The 21,104-nt window shown below is 44.7% G+C and overlaps 1 protein-coding gene across 1 annotated transcript in view; it reads right to left on the reverse strand.

The window, feature by feature from the left end:
- Window positions 1-21,104, reverse strand: part of ANO4 (anoctamin 4) — a 387,697-nt gene that overhangs the window by 62,217 nt on the left and 304,376 nt on the right. Inside the window, exons 15-17 of the mRNA XM_090041055.1 lie at window positions 19,974-20,070; window positions 19,128-19,188; window positions 1,140-1,222 (exon numbers count right to left, since the gene is read on the reverse strand). Of these exons, the coding sequence (XP_089897181.1) occupies window positions 1,140-1,222; window positions 19,128-19,188; window positions 19,974-20,070 (241 nt within the window). The remainder of the gene's footprint in view (window positions 1-1,139; window positions 1,223-19,127; window positions 19,189-19,973; window positions 20,071-21,104) is intronic.

The raw sequence follows: 21,104 nt of genomic DNA on the forward strand, positions 1-21,104 counted from the left end.
TCTTTACTCTCTAGGGCTTCACAGAAACTCTCCACTTGACCCAAAACAGTAATTTGCTTTGTTTTAGTTCTTCACTTATTTTCTGTACAAATTTTAAACTATCCATCCTATCAGTGAGTGCTCCGCTATATGGCCTCTTTCCAAAGGGATGAATGCTATCCCATTAGAGCCCTGGGTGGGAAGATCTATAGAGGCCCAGAAGTATGTATTCTTTTCTAGAGGCAACAGAATAACAGATGAGAAAATACTGCCTATGAATAGTCCTCTTGCAACTGTTGAGAGCCTTCTTTGGGCCTTGCAGGTTCTCAGAATCTTGGCCTTCCTCTACCAAGCCTCTTATTTCCATTGCTGCCTGAGTCCTCCATGTGCTACTCCTTTCTGTGCTGACTGTGGCTACTTTGCACATCCTAGCTTCCTACCCACCTGTATTGTCTTTCATTAGGGTGAATTCAGCCCTTTGAATTCAAACCTCTTTTACCTATAATTATAATCCTCTTTCATAATCTGCAGAGCGCTGGGTAGACCTACTACGATTTGACAATAATGACCATTTGGGACAATGAGAAGTTGATAGGAACATTTCAAAGTTCCTTATCAGTATTCTTAGTGACTATCCAAAGCAAATCTAACATTTTATTATTTACCAAACTTTATGCTCATGTCTGATGTCCAGTTATTCAAGCAAGGAATGGCAGGAAGGTCAAATTTTCTGCTGTATTTTTTTGGTTTACTTAAAAAAAATCATACTGAGAGTCTTTTTGGTGTGATGATTTTTGAATTCTACCACAATGGAAGCCAGATTCTGTTCATATTTTTACTGGCACAAACCCAGATTGTTCCCACTGACTTTACTGAAACTATTTTGGATTTATATTGGTATAGAATAAGAGCACAATTTGGCCTGGGGGCAGCAGGCGGTGGGGGGCTGGGGGTGGGAAAGGAGTTTCTTCATAGTTCTGGATAAAGCAATCAGGGAGAAAATGCTCATCCTTGTATGAGGCTAGATGGAAGATTCCCCTTCTAGGTTCTAAGTATTGTGAGCAAAAAGTTTGTAATAAAGCTAAAGGAAAAATACCTTGTTGAGTTTTAACCAGACTCTTTTGTATACAATATAAAAGAAGTAGATTATTTATACAGACCTCTTCTTCTTCCCAGTCTATCAAATCCCAATCATAAGCAATCACTGCTCGTCGTCTTTTCCAAAACTCCAGGAAAACAGTTGCTAGAGCAAAAAGAAAAAAAGGAAATATAACATCACTTTCACTTGATGATAATGTGTTAACTACTATCAATTCCTATTTTCATTTCTTTGCATAAATAGGTTTTGTTGAAATACAAATCTTTCCAATGATCAAGGCTATCTTCAAAAGGTATTACTTTCTATCATGTATCAAGCATGATTGAAGCTTTAGAGATTTAATTTAGTGCTAAATGAAAATGTTTAATGTTCAGCCAAGTAAGTGAAGGATTGAGCAGAATGAAATGATTCCAGTGAATCATCATAGCTAAACTAAACAGACTAATGACAAAGGAAAAGGGTTTTTTTGGGGACAGTGTAGATAAATCAGGTACATTTTCTTATCAGACAATTATTTAAAAATACACAGGGAATCTGAATTCTGGGGAAGCCAAAATCTACACATTCCAGTACACATTTAATTCAATACAGAGCAATTTACACACACACACACACACACACACACACACACACACACACACACACCCCCTGCATATATCAGAGTTTATTTTTTCCACGTGAAGCACAGTTGAGCATGAAGAACAGTCTGAATTTATAGAGAACATAAAAGTGACTGTGCTTGCCACAGTATTTTATATTGTAGAAAGGATCAAAAAGCACTCAGTTGAAGATACCAGGACAGATCTTGATGTCCTGGTAACTAAAACTGGTAATGGATATCTTTTTTCTCTAAGTCCTATCTTAGCGAACACATATTCATGGGCAAGAAGGCACCCTTGGCTTGCCTTCTGAGATTATCAACAAGGCCAGTTTTATAGTCTTTTCTGTGATGGAGCTATTCATTACCTAGTAACTGGATTCAGTGCACCAATTCATTTAATACAGATCAGAAAACAAACCAGCCAGACAGCAAGATCTTTCAGCCACTATTAACTTGTCTTTGATTCCCACCCCCCTCACACACTGTTCCCCACCCCCAGTTCCCCACTTTTCAGGGAAAGTGGCAAAATACCAGAGTGATTCTCATCACAATATTTCTACTCCATGGATGCAGACTATTTAAGAACCTTGTGAGATTTTTCAGTCCAAGCTTTTGAAATTTTCATCTATCAGGAATAAAATAATTTGCTTCTCTTATTATTCAAGTATGTTTCCAAAAAAGGTATTTGTGGCTATATTAAATCTACCCTTTTCTTTTGAAGTTTCTTTTTGATGCTATTTTTAATTTATTCAGCAGTCACCAGTACAGTGGGATCCCCCTGTTGTAGCCCCTTTTCCAATTGTATTACACTTATTTTTTTTCCATTGAGGACAGTGGCCCATCCCTTCTGTCACTGGATATTAATAAAATCATAGAATAATAATGACAAGGTATCTCAAGAGATCATCCAATTCAAATGCCTGCTCCAGGCAGGACCATTTCTGTCTAACCTATCCCAGACAAATGTTGATCTTAGCATACTGCAGCATACATTGTTGATAGCTTATCTCTGGTTGATTTCCCATATTTTTATACTTCTGAGAGCTGCTAAAAACAAATTTAGAGACCTCTTTTTTTTTTATTAGACTAAGACCCAATCTACATATTACACTTAAGGTGTGATAACCAGTCATGCTTAATGGTCACCTGGCCATATGTTCAGTCAATTAATGGTGTGTTGAAAAGAGGAACTAATTATGAAGTTATTCCACAAAATATGTGTAACAATTTTGTAGTAGCTTCCTACCAGAACATTAACTGACCATCTGGCCCAGGGCCCCTGGGGCTGGGAGTTCAGTCAGCTGATCGGAGCTCCCAGCTGGGTGGGGGGGCATGTGTATCCCTAATCCGGGGAACTCCCAGCTGACTGCAGTCTCTCAGCTGTGGCACTGCATGGGGTGCCCCCATGGCTGGGAGCCCTGTCAGCTGAGGAGGCTCCCAGCATGGGAGCTTGCTTCTTGCTAGTGCAGGGGAAGCCTGGGATCAGGTACCCCCTGCACATGCAATAAGGCATGATGAGATCTGACTCACAATCCCACAATCACACCTCCTGCCATGCACGTGTAGCATAGCAGGAGGTGCAATTGTGTGGATGGTTCATTAGATCCCATCATGCCTTTACCTGTATATGTAGATGGGCCCTAATTATTGCTACTACCCCACATTCTCTTCTGAAGGTGACAGCTTAATTTTGTTGTACTTGAAACACTTTGTAATAGTAAGAGCTTTGTTAGGAGCAAGAGTTTTGCACGCTGTGTTAACAGCAAGAGTTTTGCATGCTAATTCTATAGTAGGCTGGTGTAGCGGCACGTAGCCTCCCGCTTTGTGAGCGTGACCAAACCATGAACCTGGATAGTAGAATGATGTAAGACAGTGGAATGTGGTAAACACCAGGTGCGTTGGATCATGACTCATCCCCATTTTCTTAGCTTGAGATAACCAAATCCTTAGCTCGAGAAAATGTTGTTTACTTCAGACTATATAAGCTGTATATTCTTAAGTTACTACGGGTTCTTCAGCTCTGGCAAGAGTTCCGACTTGCGCGCTATCGCATCCCCGGGATCGGGACACTCCGGGGCCAGAGGAACCATGCGGGGTAGCGGCTGCTGCCTAAGGCCGATGTGAGGTGACCGTCCTCTCTGCTCTGTTCTATCTCCTGTCTCTGCGAGTATCCTTCAATAAAGCTTTGCAAGGGTGAAAACAACCATGAGTACGTCCTTTGTTCAAGCACAGAGAATCCTCTGAACCCAGTAGTTCTTTCTAAGAAACACTTCTTTTAGTATAGATTCATCCCATGTTTACTGTTCTTGTCAGGAACTCTGGGGCTCAAACCTAGGTCTTTCCAGGCTTGTGGGTAGTAGCCTGGGTTGCAGCACCACTAAGCAGCTAGCTAGGAACTACACCCAACCCAGCCTGGGACCTCCTGTGAAGTTCCCAAGGGGAGACCATGTGACCCAGGGAAGCCAATGAAAGCCACAAGTCCTTCATGGGAGAGCTATAAAAAACATTCTACTTCCCCTGAGGCCTTGTCCCAGCAACAGTGTTTGTAGCCTTATTATTTGGGACCCTCCTGCCTCTTTCTTAGCCCATCCTGCCCTGGCTCCCATCTGTCTCTAGTCATTGACCTGTGTGTCTAGTTCTTGCCTCACCCCTGCCTTGGAGCCTCGTACCTTGTTCTTGCCTATCGCTTTGTATGCTTTTGACTCCCTGGCTCCTGACCTTTGTTCTGTCCTTGACTATGGGCCCATCTTGACCCCCAATCTAGTATTTCAGAGTCAGACTGACACCTGGTAGTGAGACCATTGGCTTTGGCTTCTGGACTTCTGGTATGGTTGATCTTTGGCTGCTGAAACCTGACACTTCACATCCAGGGTGTATCCATGACAGCTCTTCAAGACTTTTTCTTGAAGTTCTGAATGTAACGTGTTATCTTCCAGGCACATGTTGCTATAATTTTACTACACTATTTGTTTATTCCCCTCTCAGCCTCCTACCAACATCCATTTCTGCACTCATCTCTCAACATCACCTTTTTTGCTACATTCAATCCAACTGCTTTGCCTCTTCTGGTTAATGACTTACTTACTCCTTATCTCTGACCAGGGATTCTCTTCTCTCTCAACTATTTCTGAGTATCACTGAACATCTCCTTCCTTCTTGAACGCAGGTATTCACGATTACTTCAAAGAACCTCCCTAAATTCCATCTTTTTTGAGAGCAAATGAAAGAAGCCCTGTGGCTTGAAAAAGAAAAGAGTTAAATACCTCAGCAAGGTTATATTTTCTTAAACTCTGTCTGCTCCATGATAATTCTTTTATCACTGAAAACATGCCTGCTGGGAGGCAAAAAGGAATTATAGTGAGGACATTTTTAATGTCCTCTTAAGGAAATATGGGGAATGGAAGGAACAGGCACATAAGCTAAAGTAATTTGGTTGTTTCTCTAGCAAAGCAGTAATAACAGCTGGAACAGGTTAATCGCTCACTGTTGAAGGAATACACTTGTATTCAAACAACATATGTTTACAAACAGTGCTAGACAACAAAACTTTTGTAATATTTGTTTCCAGTGCTTTGTCTAAATAATTAAACACTTTGCTACTTGACCTTAAAAGAATGTACTTGTAGCTTAACTGACTGATTAATTATCCAGGATATCTTTTTTAAATAAATGTGCTTTCATCAGTTTATATGATGAGCCTGTGGCAGGAAGCCATCTTTGTTTATCCCCAAAATCTCTGTGCTGTGACAATTTGATTAGGATGGGCCCAGCAGAGGAGACACACCTTTACCCTATCTCTTTAGGTAACCTGAGCTGGCTACATTCCTGAGGGAGGGGGGAAACCTGCTCCCTCTGCCTACGTGGCTGGTATCAGCTACCTGGGTGGGCTAGAGTCTGCCCGGCAACTAGTGATGTATTTCAAACTGGTTGGCTGACAGCCAACAGGTGCTGGCCTCCATTGGACCAGGGAAATGAGGTCACAGGGGCTATATAAGTTAAGACTGCCCAGGAGGAGGGGGCAGCAGCCATGCAGGGGACTCAGACTTAGAGAGGAGCTTTACCATCTGAAACTGGCTGTCTCACCCAAAACTCACAAGCTAGGAACAGCCTGCCTCCAGAGGGAATCTCCACCAGCCTCTGGATGATACTTGTGAGTAGGCTACTTGAGATCTGATTAGATATCTAGCTGGCAGTAACTCAGATGCGTGGTCAAAAGGCTACCTCAGCCAGACTGTTTTGCTCTATGGGATTTCTATGATATTGCTCTATCTTGTACCCTATTTTCACCCTACCCTCTGTAATCAATAAAGTTCTCCTTTGTGACCGGTGTAGGAGACTTATTGAGGGGTGGGTCTAAATTATGCCTAAGAGGCCCCTTAGGTCTGCGGACTAAGGGAGACTTTCCTTTTTGGCCCCCGACTTGGGGAAGTGCCCCAAGCGCCTATACTGGGTCGAGTACCCATAGGACTATTAGGCCTGTCTTTCCCTGAGGACACAGGGCCGAGACAGTCCCTTCTCGGGGTGGTGGCAGCTTACTTTACCCCCAGGCTAGCGAGTGTGCTCCAGGAAGGGGGACAGCTGGACATGAGGCACCCCTAGGGAGGCACTCGGAGCCTGGAAGGTGGTCGGGCACAGGGAGGTGGGTGGCTCAATGCAGGAGCGCCCCCTGCTGGCCCACCACAAAGCCCATCTATTGTCTGAGCATTGAGTCTTTGTGTATGTGTATGGATGCATGAACATGTGTGAAGCAAGAGAGATTTTTCATAATTCAGTCATAACCCTAACTAACATCTGATACATTTTTTGGTACATCTAGCCTCCTCTTAAAGACCCCCAGGGTAGAAGCCTGCACCACTTCTCTTGGAAGTTGGTTCCAGATCCTATTAAGCTCTGACACTGAAGTAGCGCCTCCTGATATCTAGCCTGAATCTACCCTCTGCCAGCTTGTGACCGTTATTTCTAGTCACTCCTGGTAGTGCTCGGGGGAACAGGGACTTCCCCAGTGCCTGCTGATCCCCCCTGACTAGTTTGTAACAGGCCACTAGATCCCCCCTCAGCCTTCTCTTGTGGAGGCTGAACAGGTTCTTGGTAAGAATGAATGTCAACAATAGGAAACAAATGACATTCTTTCATTGAAGCCGTAGCCACGTTTTCACCAAGCACAGTACATCTTTCAGAAACAGTCAAAATTTAGGTCTCTTTGTCAAAAGCAGAAACTGAAAAAGGAGGCCTTGAATTTCACAAGCAGTAAGCATTCACAACTCCAGCTGAAGTCAGTGGGAACAGTGCATGCCCTGACACAGAAAAAAAATTCAGTCCAAAGTTGTTTGGAAACAAAAGCAAACAAATGATTTGTCCTTATCCTGAGATCTGGTAAAAACTGTATAAGAATCTACTCTCTAGAAAGCACTTTCTCTGCCTTTGATAATATTACTCTACTACTCACTGGGTGTGTTTACATGTGATGCTATGTATTACGGCAGGGGTGGGCAAAATGTGGCCAGCAGGCCAGATGCAGCCCACCAAGCCATTCTATTTGGCCCGTGGGACCCCTAAAAAATTTAGAAAAATTAATATTTTTCTGCCCCTGGCTGCCCATCATGTGGCCCTCGATGGCTTGCCAAAACTCAGTAAATGGCCCTCTGCCTGAAATAATTGCCCGCCCGTGTGTTACGGTGATGGAACATCAGTGGGCACAAACCGTGACGCTGCAGCTATGTTGCTGTAGCAATGTGCTCCCTCAGTATAGTGTGTTGCTATGGCGATGTAGTGGCTAAAAATAACCATGCGCCGCTGGCATGGCACAGTACAGGCTGTTACTGTGCCATCATTTAGTACTTCCAGAAGTACTAAATGATGGTGCAGTAACAACTGTGTCATAGGGGCATGTGCTCTGCTGACACTTTACAGCCATAAGCCCTCCTAGACACTAAAAACTACATATGAAATGGCTCAGAAATCTTTGGGGATATTTATGCTATTCATAACCCAATTTTGCATCTCTGTCTGTACACCCACAAGTTCAGAAATGACTTTTGCAAACCAGGTATAGCTTGCTAATCAATTATTGACTTAATAGATGGGATAACAAAACCATTATCTGAAATGTGAAAGCTTTGAAGCAGGTATTTCAAAGACATCAAAGAGTTATGTGACCAAATCCTTTAGTCACCTTTGGAAATCCCAGCCTGCATCTGGTGAGAAGAACCTTATTGAAGAAAGTAAGATAGATACTGTTCTCCAGAGTCCTATAACATTCTTGGCTGATGCTGCTAAAATTAATGGCACTAAGGAAATAGTTATAGTTCTGTCCTGGCCACCACAGTAATCAACCAGGATAAATATTTTATTTCTTAAGATTTATATAGAAATAAAGTGGCTATTCCAGGCTCTAGATGCATTTCCTGAAAGTTAAAAACACATCCATGTAAAAAGATAAAAACAGCAGCTTCTCTTCAGCTCCTGCCAAGATAATAACCAACCAGAAATACAGTCTAAGCCACACCTTATCTCTAAGTGCCAGCCCCTATGAGTCTAGCTCCCCTCCAAAGGCCCAAGTAAATATATGGGCCTTGTTACAGACTGAAGGGCAATGCATCCTGTTGATTTTGGGGACAAAGATACTTTAAATGAAGGTTGCAACTACAGAAACAAAATTGTTCAGACATACACTAATCCTTATGTTCATGTTAAAAAGGTCAGTAAAGCTATGTGACCAAGTGTATTGTAATCTCTTCCCCATCCCCTCCAGTGGAAATTATTTCCAATTCTATGTAGATTAGATCTGGGACAAAACAGATCCAGATATAAACTCTGGAATTGTACAGAAAAAATTGAAAAAAATATTTACACTAAATATTTATACATCTATCAACACAGATACCTCAAAATGCAAAACTGAACTGAACACCAACATTGCACACTGTGGAAGCAAAAATTCAGCTGTGCCCAGCAATGTAGTTAGGTCTGCCCCACTTCGCAAAGGAATTTAATTTAAGCAAAGAGCAGAAAAAAATGTTCTCCACATGCAACTCAAACACTTATTCCCTTCATCAGAAAAAAAGTAATCCAGGGGCACGGGGGGACTCCTGCCACTGTGCAAACACTGGCAGAGGCCTGGGGGGCACGTACCCTCCAATCTGTGTAGGGTGGATGTGGCTGCCACTGCATACTGGGCTCTGTGTCCCACTGCCACTGTCTGGGGAACCATGCGATGCCATGTGCATCCCACTGCTGGGTGAGCAGGGGCTGTGGTGCAGCCCAGTGGCAGCAGGCACATGGCGTCATACCACTCCCAGGGCAGGTGCCATGAGGCACAGAGCCTAGTGCGCAGTGGCAGCCAACTCTGTCCCACGCATAGATTGGGGGTAGCATGTGCTTCCTGGGTCTCTGCTGGGGTGTGCACAGTGCTGGAAGCCCCCTTGCACCCCTGAATAAGCCGCCCAGGCTCTGATTGTCCCATGACCTGACCCAGTTGGGGCTCTGTTCACCCCAGTCCCTGCCTCTGCCCCACTTCCTTCCTCACCACGGGGGCTTCGATCTGCCCTCCATCCCTCAGCTCCTTCCCCTTCACAGAATCAACTGATACTTGCCTGCCATGTTGAGCAGCCAGTGATCTACATGCCAGGCTGTGATCCTGGCTGCGTGCATGCCCCTCCCCACCCCTGCTGCAGCTGCTTGGAATCCACAGCCAGGCTGCTTTGTGGCCTTACCTGCTGCCTCCCATTTGGGGTGGCTGAGCTCTGTTAGCCCCAGCCTTCCACTGCTAATGGGGGCAGACTGGGCTTGCTCCCCACACTGCTGTAGCTCAGGGTCCCAAACCAGGAGTGCAGGTGTGCCCAGGGCACCAGGAGGATCATAGAATCATAGAAGAAGGGTTGGAAGGGACCTTGTAGATCTTCAAGTCCGACGCCCTGCCTGGGCAGGAGAAAAAAGTGGGTTCAAATGATCCCAGCTAGGTAGGCATCAAGCCTCCTCTTAAAGACCCCCACGGCAGGAGCCAGCACCACTTCCCTTGGAAGTTGGTTCTGGATCCTAGCTGCCCTGACTGTGAAGTAGTTTTTACGGATGTCTAATCTAAACCTACTCTCCAACAACTTGTGGCCGTTATTCCTTGTTATGCCAGGGGGCGCTAGGGGAAACAAGGTCTCTCCCAAACCCTTCTGGTCCCCACTAGTGAGTTTATAGATGGTCACCAGGTCCCCCCTCAGCCTTCTCTTGTGAAGGCTGAACAGATTCAGGTCCCGCAGTCTCTCATTGTAGGGTCTGCCCTGTTGTCTCTGGATCATGCGCGTGGCCCTCCTCTGGACCCTCTCAATGTTGTCCACATCCCTCCTGAAGTGGGGCGCACAGAACTGGACACAGTACTCCAGCTGTGGCCTGACCAGTGTTGCATAGAAGGGGAGGATCACCTCCTTGGCCCTACTTGAGATGCACCTGTGGATGCACAACAAGGTCCGGTTAGCCCTGCCAACTGTGACCTCGCATTGTCGGCTCATGTTCATCTTGGAGTCAATAATGACTCCACGATCCCTTTCTGCCTCCATGCTCTCAAGAAGGGAGTTTCCCATCTTATAAGTGTGCTGCTGGTTACTGCTGTCCAAGTGCAGCACCCTGCACTTGTCAATATTGAAGCACATCCTGTTTTTGTTAGCCCACCCTGTAACCTATCCAAGTCTTGCTGCAGTCTTTCCCTCCCTACTAGTGTGCTCACCTCACCCCAAATTTTGGTATCATCAGCGAATTTAAACAGGTTGTTTTTCACCCTGTCATCCAAATCGCTGATGAAGAAATTGAACAGCACAGGCCCAAGGACCAAGCCCTGGGGGACTCCGCTGCCCACTTCTCCCCAGGTCGAATATGATCCGTCCACCACCACACTCTGAGTATGAGCCTTCAGCCAATCCACAAATCATCATCATCAGCGCATAGTGGCTTGGGCACCCCTCATCCTGCACAAATAGCTCATCGCTCACTGGCTGGGTCATGTGCAGCAGGGGCATGCTCGGGTCACAGTGGAGGTACAGGGTGGGGCTGGCCCTGGGGTACCTCCCCAGAGAGGCCCTCAGCAGGGAGGGTGGGGCATGGCCAGCCCCTTAACCCAGTTGTCTGGGAGCCCTGCAAACCCTGAGCCTTGGTGCTGTGGGCTTGGCAGGAGAACAGTTGGTTTGCAGGAGGAGTGGGGGAAGCAGGGTCTGGAGCTGTGGCAGCAGGTTCTGTCAGAAGTCTGGCCTGTCCCACTCTGGGAAGGGGGTAGGGGAGGCAGGCTGCCTGCAGCTAGCACCCAGCAGCCCGCTAGTCCCAGGGAAGTGCAAAGGGATGAAGGGCTCATCTGGAAGTTGCCTGGAACCCAACTTCCTATGGTCCCAGGGGACCCATGCATAGCCAACCTCTAATCTGAGGCCAGGCAGAGCATGGCCCCTGGTGCAGAGCATCTTATCTCTGAAATGTTGCAAGCTCTCACAAAAGCCTTCTGTCTCTTGCCTCTGCAAGGCCAATATCTGGATATGGGAAAGATGCCATAGCAGCCAGCAGGGATGCCAACTCAGGGTTGCTGCCATTCAGTGCTGGAGCCCTACGGATGCACTGGCTGTGTCAGCAGCCCACCCTGGATTGGACCCTCCCACTTCAGTGGCTGGTGGTGGAGGAGAGGAAGGTGTGAGCACAGGCCTGCAGGGAGGAGGACATCACCTGGGGGGACTGCCCGGGAGGATGCACAGGACAGGGTGGAGTGGGAGTTCTGGGATGAGCTCCTGGCCCTGGAGCAGGAGCAGATTGAGCTTCTCAGGCAGCAAGTGGTCATCCTTCAAAGTCCCCATCTAGGGCTTTTACCATCTTGTATCATCTACACTTTTACCAGAGCATGATGAAGGGACTTTGATCCTGAAACTTGCAGAAAAGGATAATTTTCTTGCCATTTTCCAGTTGGTCTAATAAAAGGTATTATTTTGGAACCAGTTTGGAACAAAAAGAGTTTTAGTCTTTTTGTCTCAAACCAACACGGCTACCAAGTACACCCCTGTACATATTGACTGAGTTTTTGGCAATCCTTGCTTGTAATCTACCCTTAATTTCCTAAGACAGATGTGCCATTACGCCCAATATGTCAGTTATAGAAAATCAGTTGCATTCAAAGAAAAGGCTAAATGAAGGTCAAAAACCAAAAACTGTCCTGACAATCATTTAAAAAAATATCTTCATGTTGTGATGTGTCATCACATATGCTTAGCAACATCCTTGCAGTACACCACACAAAAGTAGGACTGATGCTGAGGGGGTTTATCATATACAGTTGCTACTCATTTCTAAGCTCATTCCACTGTTACCTAAAAGTTTAGACTGAACAAAATTCTCAAAAAAAGCAAATCACTTCTATAATGGAAAAGTGTTCTTTGCAAGTGTTTGATGTGGGGTTGTCCTTGAACTGTTGATTTGTAAATCACACAAGCAAGAAAATGCAGCAATTGGCAAGGGCAAATCTCAGAACACATACAACTGCCTTTGGTGAAGACTCATAAAATTAATCCTCATCCCAAGTGATGCGTTTGAAAAATGGAAAAAAGAACACCACTTTTTACCATTTGTTGGGCTTTTTTTTGTACTTTTTAAAAATAAAATTCAGTGAGGTAAAGGTTCTACAGCTACTCCTTGCTTAACATCGTAGTTACATTCTTGAAAAATGTGACTAAGTGAAATGATGTTAATAAGCGAATCCAGTTACATTACAGTAATTACCTACTACCAGGTGGCGGCCAAACAATGTTATACCTGAACATTGTGTGACTTTAAACAAGTATGTGCTCTAATAGATCAGTGACGTTATAACAAAATGACGTTAACCGGGATGATGTTAAGTGAGTAGTACCTGTATTTAAGTCATAGCCTTCAAAACAAGTGGGCTTTTCAACAAAAAGGAGATGTATGAAGTGAGGGTGATAGAAGCTTTACATACTGCTTTCTTTTCTCAGAAATATGCAGCATCCCTCGCTTGCCAACTGGTTGAACATCATGATTAAGATGTTTAAGGCAGCCAACAGCATTCTACACAATTCTGTACCTTGATAGTCATCCAATATAAATCAATGTACAGGCATGGCCCAAACGTCTTTCTGAATCAGGCAGTGGCTCAGTTTCACACCTGCATACCTCAAACCAGTAGAGTCATCCAATATATAAGGCATGTAGAATCCATTGTCCAAGATCATGTAAATCGATAGCTTATTTTGGTCTTCTAATATATCACTGAATTAAATGGATTCGGAGGCTTCTGTATTTTTGTGATGGTAAACAGAGTAAACTCTTGGCATAAATACTGCCCTCAGTTACTCTGCATGATGCAGCATAAAGCATATCCACAAATGAAGCATTTAGCCAGATGGAACAGGAATGAAGATTACAAAAAGTGAAACAGAATCCTTCAGGATTTACATTTGGTTGTTATTGCCAAGAGGCTTACCTTTCTATCCTGACTCTAGTAAACCTCCCATTGATATCTTTTAGACTTTAGCCTGAGTAAGGAGTTAAGCCTTGAATGCTAAATAGTTATGAAATCAGACCAGTTTCCTGTTCCCATTAGAATGATTTTCACTTTTTAAAACTTTATTTTGGACAGAGACAGCTGCTGCCACAAAATGAAATTTATCTTGTAGACAGATCTTGAAGGAATTTTTACAACAGATTGACTAGTTACTCCATAAAGGCTCCAGTAAGCAGCTTGCTTTGCAATGAATGACATAGTGTCTTATTTATTTCTATTTATGTCATTATCAGACACAGAAAAGTATCCATTTTCAGTGTTTATCAAATAGAAAAGCTGAGTAATACGAAACTGGCCATAGCAAAAACTTACAATACTTTCATAGAAATTTCACGCATAAAGGATTGTTATAGGATTCACAAAAAATAATAGGGAAATATATGGAAAATATCTGGTTGAAAAATGCCTTCCCGGGGGGTGCCTTTAGTAGCAATTTTGAGTTCCATGTGTTATCTTTTTTTTACCTTTTTAAAGCTGGCTGTATAAATTTTTAAAGTTTTGAAAATCTTAGAACAAGTTATTTAATACTGGTGTAAGTGGATTAAATATAATTGCCTGTGATGTGCACAAGGTCAGACTGGAAGATCTAATGGGCCTTTCTGACTTTAATCTCTTTAAACCTATGATTGTATATCCCATGATGTTACACAAAAGGATCATTGATAACCCTTTACATTTGTACTACTGAATTCAGGAACATGACTGCTGAGTTAGCTGGTGCAAAACATCTGATTCCTTTCTGAAAGATTTCAAGTACAGTGATTCTTAATTAAAGATGCAACATGACGTCACAAGTTTACATTGCAGCTTTATATTTATGGTTGCCATTAGAAGATTTCTGGATCCAAAGACAGTCACAGACCTCATGGGTATATTAGACTCTCTTATAGGTTCACCAGAAAGATCAATTAAATCCCATTTGCGATCAAAACAGTTAGGGGTTATGGAGGGATGAGGCTGCATGGTCAGTTAAAGATAAGCCATGTGAAATGGAATGGGTTCCTGGCTGCAAACACCAAGGCTAGGGACACACATTACACATAAACTGGTTTAAGTGATCTGAAACTGGTTTAATCCTGTAACAGAACAGATGTTCAGTACACATAAATCAGTTTGAAATTGGCTGAAACTGGTTTGAGATAAACCTGGTTGAATGTAGTATCAGACGTAACAGATTTGGGTCAGACCGGTTTATGCAATGTCTGTTCCACACCCCTTGCTGGTTTAAGTTTAATTAGAGTCCCCCAACATCCTGGCATGCTGTCTGAGCTGGGCAGAACTCTGTGCTCCACAGCATGGCTAGCCCCTCCCTTCTGCTCCCTCGCCAGAGCTCCAGCAGAGACTTGCAGGCACAGCAGTGTATGCTGGCTTCCCCGTGCCCCACTCTCCCCACCCCCTCACCATTGGCTACTAAAGCACAGATCCCTTCCTCCTCTCTGCCACAGCATGGAACATAGCCAATACATGGTATGCTAGCTAATGCTGTGTAAGGCTCCAGCAGAGACTGCAGACACAGCAGGGTATGCCTGGCTTCCTCCTGCCTTCCCACCACACCTACTGCTCAAGCAGGAAATCCACCCATCCCTCCCTCCCATCTCTCACAGCAGGGACCCCAGCCCCACGGACCCGAGGCATGTGGTATGCTAGCCCAGCATTTCCCAACCGGTGTGCCATCAGACATTACCAGGTGTGTCATGGGATCTTTGGGAGAAGTGGCTCCTGGTGGGGTGTGGCTCCAGCCAGTGTTACCACCACTGCCCCGCACTGCCACCACCACCCCATATTCAGCCACATGGCACCACCCACTCCCGCTCTGCGTTTGGCCAGTGTGCTGTGGGATGGGAGAGGCCATGTGGGATGAAAAAGGTTGGGAAATGCTGTGCTAGCTAATGCTGAGATGTGTGTGTGTGTGTCTCTCTCTCCAATTTCACTGGGGCAGGTACACAAAACAGTGACTGCTTAGGGCTGTTTGGAGCTAATCAACAGGTCAGCCAGTAAGCTTTTTAAGAAGTTTGAAGTAATGGAGCGAGGCCATTGTTTTACTAAATCACATGATAAAGACTTATCACTATTATCCCTCAGATGACTTGTTTGCCTGTCAGTTTGCTGCAGACAGTATGATTAAGCAAGGAGGGAGAGTGAAAAGCTCTGTATCATCAACAGATGCATGCACTGCACATCCCCCACTTGCCTCAGAGTGCTAGCCCATACACCTCAGTCAACTCAGCTCCCTGCAGAAGGGAAGGGAGGGCTGCTCTAACACCCGCTGGCTTCTAGGCTGAGCCAGAGCGGGCATGTGCCTGAATTTCCTCAGTTCAGAGAGAATGTCTGTCTGGTTTCAAACCAGTTCAGCCTAGTCAGGTTAAATTAACCTGTAAAGATTGAATCAATTCAGGCTCAGGCTTTTTGAATATCTGTCCCTAGCCCAAGGCTAGGAACAGGTGTTGCATTTGTCCCTGGACAAGTTGTGCTTGCCAAGCACTGCCACTTTTCTGCCATTGATTCAATCTTGGGATAACTCTTCATATGTACTTTGTGGTGTGCCAGGATAAACTGTTAGTACTTCTTGTCTTGTGAATCTTTTTAGGGTTTATCCTGGGGAAATGGACATGGATGTCTTAACAGTCATACTTTTTTCCAGGATAAAATGATTTATCCTAGAATAAATGTGACATCTGTTTGTAGCCTAAGTATGTCCACATGGCACAATCAAGTGCCGGACAGAAATACCTTCTAATGAGTTAATGTGGCCATGTAAGCTAGCTTGGTATCTGTATAGCACTGAATTGTCCCATCTAGATTTGCCTGTTGGGGCTAGGCTATTTGTTGCAGGTCTTATATACTGGAAGTGAATACCCAGAATGATTTTTGCATGTAACTTTGGGAGGAAACAGAGGGACAGGACTTCCCAGGAACAGAAATCACTGCTATCAAGGTGGATTTGGGAATTTCTAAGCAAGAAAACTGCCTGCTGCTGTTTGTTTCCACTGCATACTGGGAAAACTCACTAAGCACGTCTACACATGTCACTATCATTGTTACTATGCCACATGAATGCCACATGGTTATTTTTAGGAGCTACTTTGTGGTAGTGGCACACTATACTGGGGGAGTACATTGCTATAGCAAACTATTTGCTGGTGCATGTGTAGATGACCGTGGACGTTATGTCACTGTAGCACGTTGTTATGGCGACATAGCGTCATGTGTAGATGTCCTTTTGTGTAAATACACAAGATCATGCCAACGATATTTCTACCTTTTATCACCAATTCTTTTTGCTAACAGAAACAGCTTTGCAAAGCCCCAGATATGGACTAAGTTCAAGGCATGGGCCAACACTATTCTAACTGCTTCTGTGCCTGCTTTTTAAAAAGCAGTTTCTGTCCTTTATATGTTATAATCTAAGAAAGTTACTGAACACTTCACATATAATTTATCATCCACTAAGCTGCTATTAGATGCTGAAGGCAAAGACGTCTAAGATCAAGCTGCTGCTGCTTTCCCCCTGCCCTCCAATTTACTGCAAAGAAGCTCATGCTGCAAGTGTTATTATAGCTGGGCCTGTCACAGACTGACCATTGATTTAAAACTTAGAGATAAGCCAGGTCACAAATATAATACTGATACCTCCATGTGGCAGGGGGGCCTAGGGGTGCCGTGAACTCCCCTTAGCGTCCCTACCTACCATGCCAAGCCTGGGTCTTGAATGCACCCTCTGTCTCACCCGCCACTTCTTGTTGGTAAATATTTATTAATGGGAGGCTGCCTTCCTGCCCTCCTTGGCATGGTGCCTGCCTTGTTGTACTGGGGCTCTGGCCAATTGCCTGCCAGCACCCTCACGGGTGCTCCCTTGCTTCTCTTGCAGCCTTGTTGCCACACTGGGGCCTGCTCCGATATGCATGCCCCCTCCCGGGGCCTGCTCTGATATGCGTGCCCCTTGCACTCTCCGCCCGCACTGGGGCCTTGCTCGCGCCTCTCGCGCTCTCCGCCTGCACTGGGGCCTTGCTCGCACCTCTCCGCCCGCACTGGGGCCTTGCTCGCGCCTCTCGCGCTCTCCGCCCGCACTGGGGCCTTGCTCGCGCCTCTCCGCCCACACTGGGGCCTTGCTCATGCCTCTTGTGCTCCCCGCCCGCACTGGGGCCTTTGCTCGCGCCTCTCATGCTCCCCGCCCACACTGGGGCCTTCTACGCCCGACTCGGACTTCCCAAAATTGGGGCTTAGGTGGCCTCAGCCTTACCTGGCCCCCAGACCCCTCCTTGGGTCCTGTGCCCGACTCGGGATCTTCGCAATTGGGGCTCAGGCAGCCTTAGCGCTACCTGGCCCCCAGACCCGCCTTCCTGGGCCTATGCCCCACCAGGCCTGTCCCGCTAGTCACCCCCACTGGGGTCGGGGTCAGGACACCCCAAAACGCAGCACCTCCTGCGGTGCTAGGAACACTCCCACCTTACTGGGGAGCTCCTAATGAGGCCTCCTCCACCCCTACAGCCTCGCCTGGTCCTCTGGTTCGTAATTACCACTATCAACCCAAACAGAAACTCAAAGCCCCTCAGCTACAATGTAAATCTTAAGCCAACCTGGCTAACCTTCTCTCATCCCTGTCAGGGTCCTCTCCACCCTGTATCCGCATGCTAACACACAATACCACCCTGCTCGCTCTAGCAGAGCTCTTACTCCTTAGGCTGCCAGAGGGGAACTGAACTCTGGCCTCAGCAACCTCTGTTTATAAAGGCCAGGCCCTGCCCCCTTCCAGTCAGCTGACACAATCAGTTGCTTTAGCAAGTCACACCTGTGCTGCCCTATTGAGTGGCAGCTAAGCCCATGTTACCATTATCAGTAGCAGGCACCTTAGTGCCCTGCTACACTCCAAAATCCTTAAAGCGTCTGGGTTTTCCCACATGCAACACTTGCCATGTTTAGCACAAACTGGCATGGGCTGCAATTCCAATAGAAGTGCTACTATGTCTATATATTGTACATTGCAACAACAACTGTTTCAGAAACGAGGGTAAACATAGGAGCCATGGTGGATCCCAGAGCAAATAATAAAGAAGAAAGCAAAAGCACTATTCCAAAAATATGCTCACCAACGATGAGGCAGCAGTATCCAAAGTCTTTTCACAATTTGTTGGCCTATTTTATTAGTTGAAATTAAACACCCAGTCCACAAGTAGCCCTTGAAAGTTCTCATTAATCTCTCTGATAATTACACAAAGCATGGGATTTAAAGTTACGAGTAGACTGTATGATGCCTTTAAGGCACTGGCTTAGAAACTGTGAACAATATTTAAACCTGCCACAACTCTGAGAAAGACAGAGGAAATACAAGATTCATCTGGTTCAGTGTGCTCTTGATGCCTGCCCTTTATCTGCACATCTCTTCATACCTTATATCACCCTTCAAAGAATCTGGTGGCACCCTGGTTGAGAATCACTGATTTAGGCAAAACTCCCACTCAGGTCAATTGGAAAAATGTGTCACATATGATTAACACATTTTTACCATATGTGACACATTTTTAAACACAACGGCCTTTTTCCCCTGCAAAGGAAAACATGCTAGTTATCACATTTCAGTCAAGATCTCCAATAACTCAGTACTTTTTGCTCAATAGAGACTGAATAAAGTGTTCAGAATTTAGCTCTCAAGACCAATACATTTTAAACCTCTATTTTTAAAACAGGGTAAAACTGCCCACTTGGATACTAGATTCATTTTTTAATTAAAATGTCCTTTTACTGAACATAAAATATAGTTTCTAGCCCTTCTCTTCCACATTTTCCTTGGACCAGGTAAACAGTCAGGCTAATACACATCATTTCAATACTGGAGTCGAAAGTATCATATGATCTATCATGCACTTTTAGCAAATATACTGATGTTACAAAGGTTAAAAAAACAACTCACTTACCCCACACTGCCATGAACACAGCAAAAAAGACAGTAGCTCCATTATCAAAAAGGTGAGTCACCTGTGGATGACACCAATAACCTGAAGTTATTGAAGGTCTTATTCACAATTATACTGTTTGTAAAATGGTAGCAATAAAAATGTGTAGTACTCATAAGCACTGATAGTTAGAAGGACTGATATCCTCTCCCAGAGGTGTAACAAATAAGCCAGACACCCAGGGCACTGGGACACATGTGGAGAGTGACAATTCCTAGCTGCCATTTTGTGCTGTTAACATGATTGTGTGGCTATGCCTGATGTTTTTCCACCCCTTTCTCCCAAGCTGACGACCACAGTGGTCACCTCATTTGCCCTGTCCTAGTTATGCTATTGTTGCTTTCTGTAGCCTCATCACCAGACGTATGGGACATGGAGGTGGGAGGTGTCAAGCATCATTTAAGATTATGCCTCCAGTCAACTGACCCACTATCGGTGCTGATCTGAACTGAGAATGTCTGTGGGGAAGATGGAAGTTCTCTCTCACAGAACAGAGCAACTTATTTTGTAAGGCTGAGAATAAAACCTGTTTCATAAGATAAATTCTGAGGCAGAGTATTGCAGCAAATGCTAAGACATCATAATTGGTAACGGCTGATTACAATAAGTCCAATTGCACAGATATGTAAATAAGTTATATGGTCCAAATTCAATCCTACTAAAAGAGTATTGATGTCAGTATGGGTTTAATTGATCTGCCATTTAGAAGATTTTACTTTACCATGCTTATTAAAGATATTCACAGACTTCAGAAATGCTATTACTGAGAAAGCATAAACATTTCCTATTTGCATAGCTTATACGTACCTTGGCATAAACACAGCTGTCTGACAATCTCATGAAGGGACAGTATTTATCACATATAGGACACATTATGATATCTGTAGCTTGGCAGACTTCTTTACTGGAAAAATGGAAAAAGATAAGGATTAACAGGTTCATATCCATCTTCAAATGGACCAGTATATTTTGCTAATAAATCACAACTGGTTGTTTACATGTCTCTTATCGCATGATTTATCATTCTCAAGATGTGCTGCTGTCAACAGTCCTCTGAGGAAGGAATCTTTTATGGCCATACCTTGTATGGTTCCTTGGTCCTCAAAGCAGTAATTTCTTTCACATGAAACAACATTCACTTTGGAAAAGAGATATTGAAGGTCCTTTTTGTTTGTGAACAAATTAAAAACAAAAACCTAGACAACTAAAACCTCCCACCCCATATTACTACAAAATGGGAGTGTCTATACGTGCATTTAGGTGTGCCTAAATGTAATGTGCATTAAGGCGATTTAGGCTCGCGTCTACACATGCATGCATTAAAACATGTTAACGCTGTGCGTGTGGACTGATGTGGGACTACTGTTAGTCCCACGTTGGTCCATACACAATGTTTATGTGCCTTAAAGCATCTACATGTATGTTAATGCGCTTTAGCTATTCACACCTAAATTTGATACCTGCTTTTGCACGTATAGACGCACTCAATAGGTTTCAGAGCACAGTCCTGCAATGGCAAACTGGGGAGACAAGATGAGGTAGCAGCTCTTCACTACTATTTCTTTTGGAGCCAATAAAAGTTAACAGTAGGAGGCAAAAACAAAACAAGTACAGGTTATAGGGAATTTGGAGAGTTCCTTTTTCAGACTTGGCCTCATGAATCCTAACAGAAGCTCTAGGTGGCACACACTCTGTAAAAGGTCTCCTGCCCTGTAGCTCAGAGAAGCTCAGCTGCTGAGCTGCTCTCGGAGAGAAAATTTCTTTCCCCTCTGTCAGCTGCTTAGGAAGTGTGGAGGAACCAGTGCTGCACCCTCTCCCCACCACGTTTAGGGGGTAGCACCGGGAGAAACTCTAGCTCTCCATGGTCCATGAATTAGAGGACAGTGTTGTATCAGCCCATGTGCAGGAGTGTGAAACCAGAGAAGGTCGTTACATGCT

The sequence above is a fragment of the Crocodylus siamensis genome, chromosome 4, assembly GCF_052110815.1.
Source record: "Crocodylus siamensis isolate JL-2025a chromosome 4, ASM5211081v1, whole genome shotgun sequence".
NCBI classification, from domain to species: domain Eukaryota; kingdom Metazoa; phylum Chordata; order Crocodylia; family Crocodylidae; genus Crocodylus; species Crocodylus siamensis.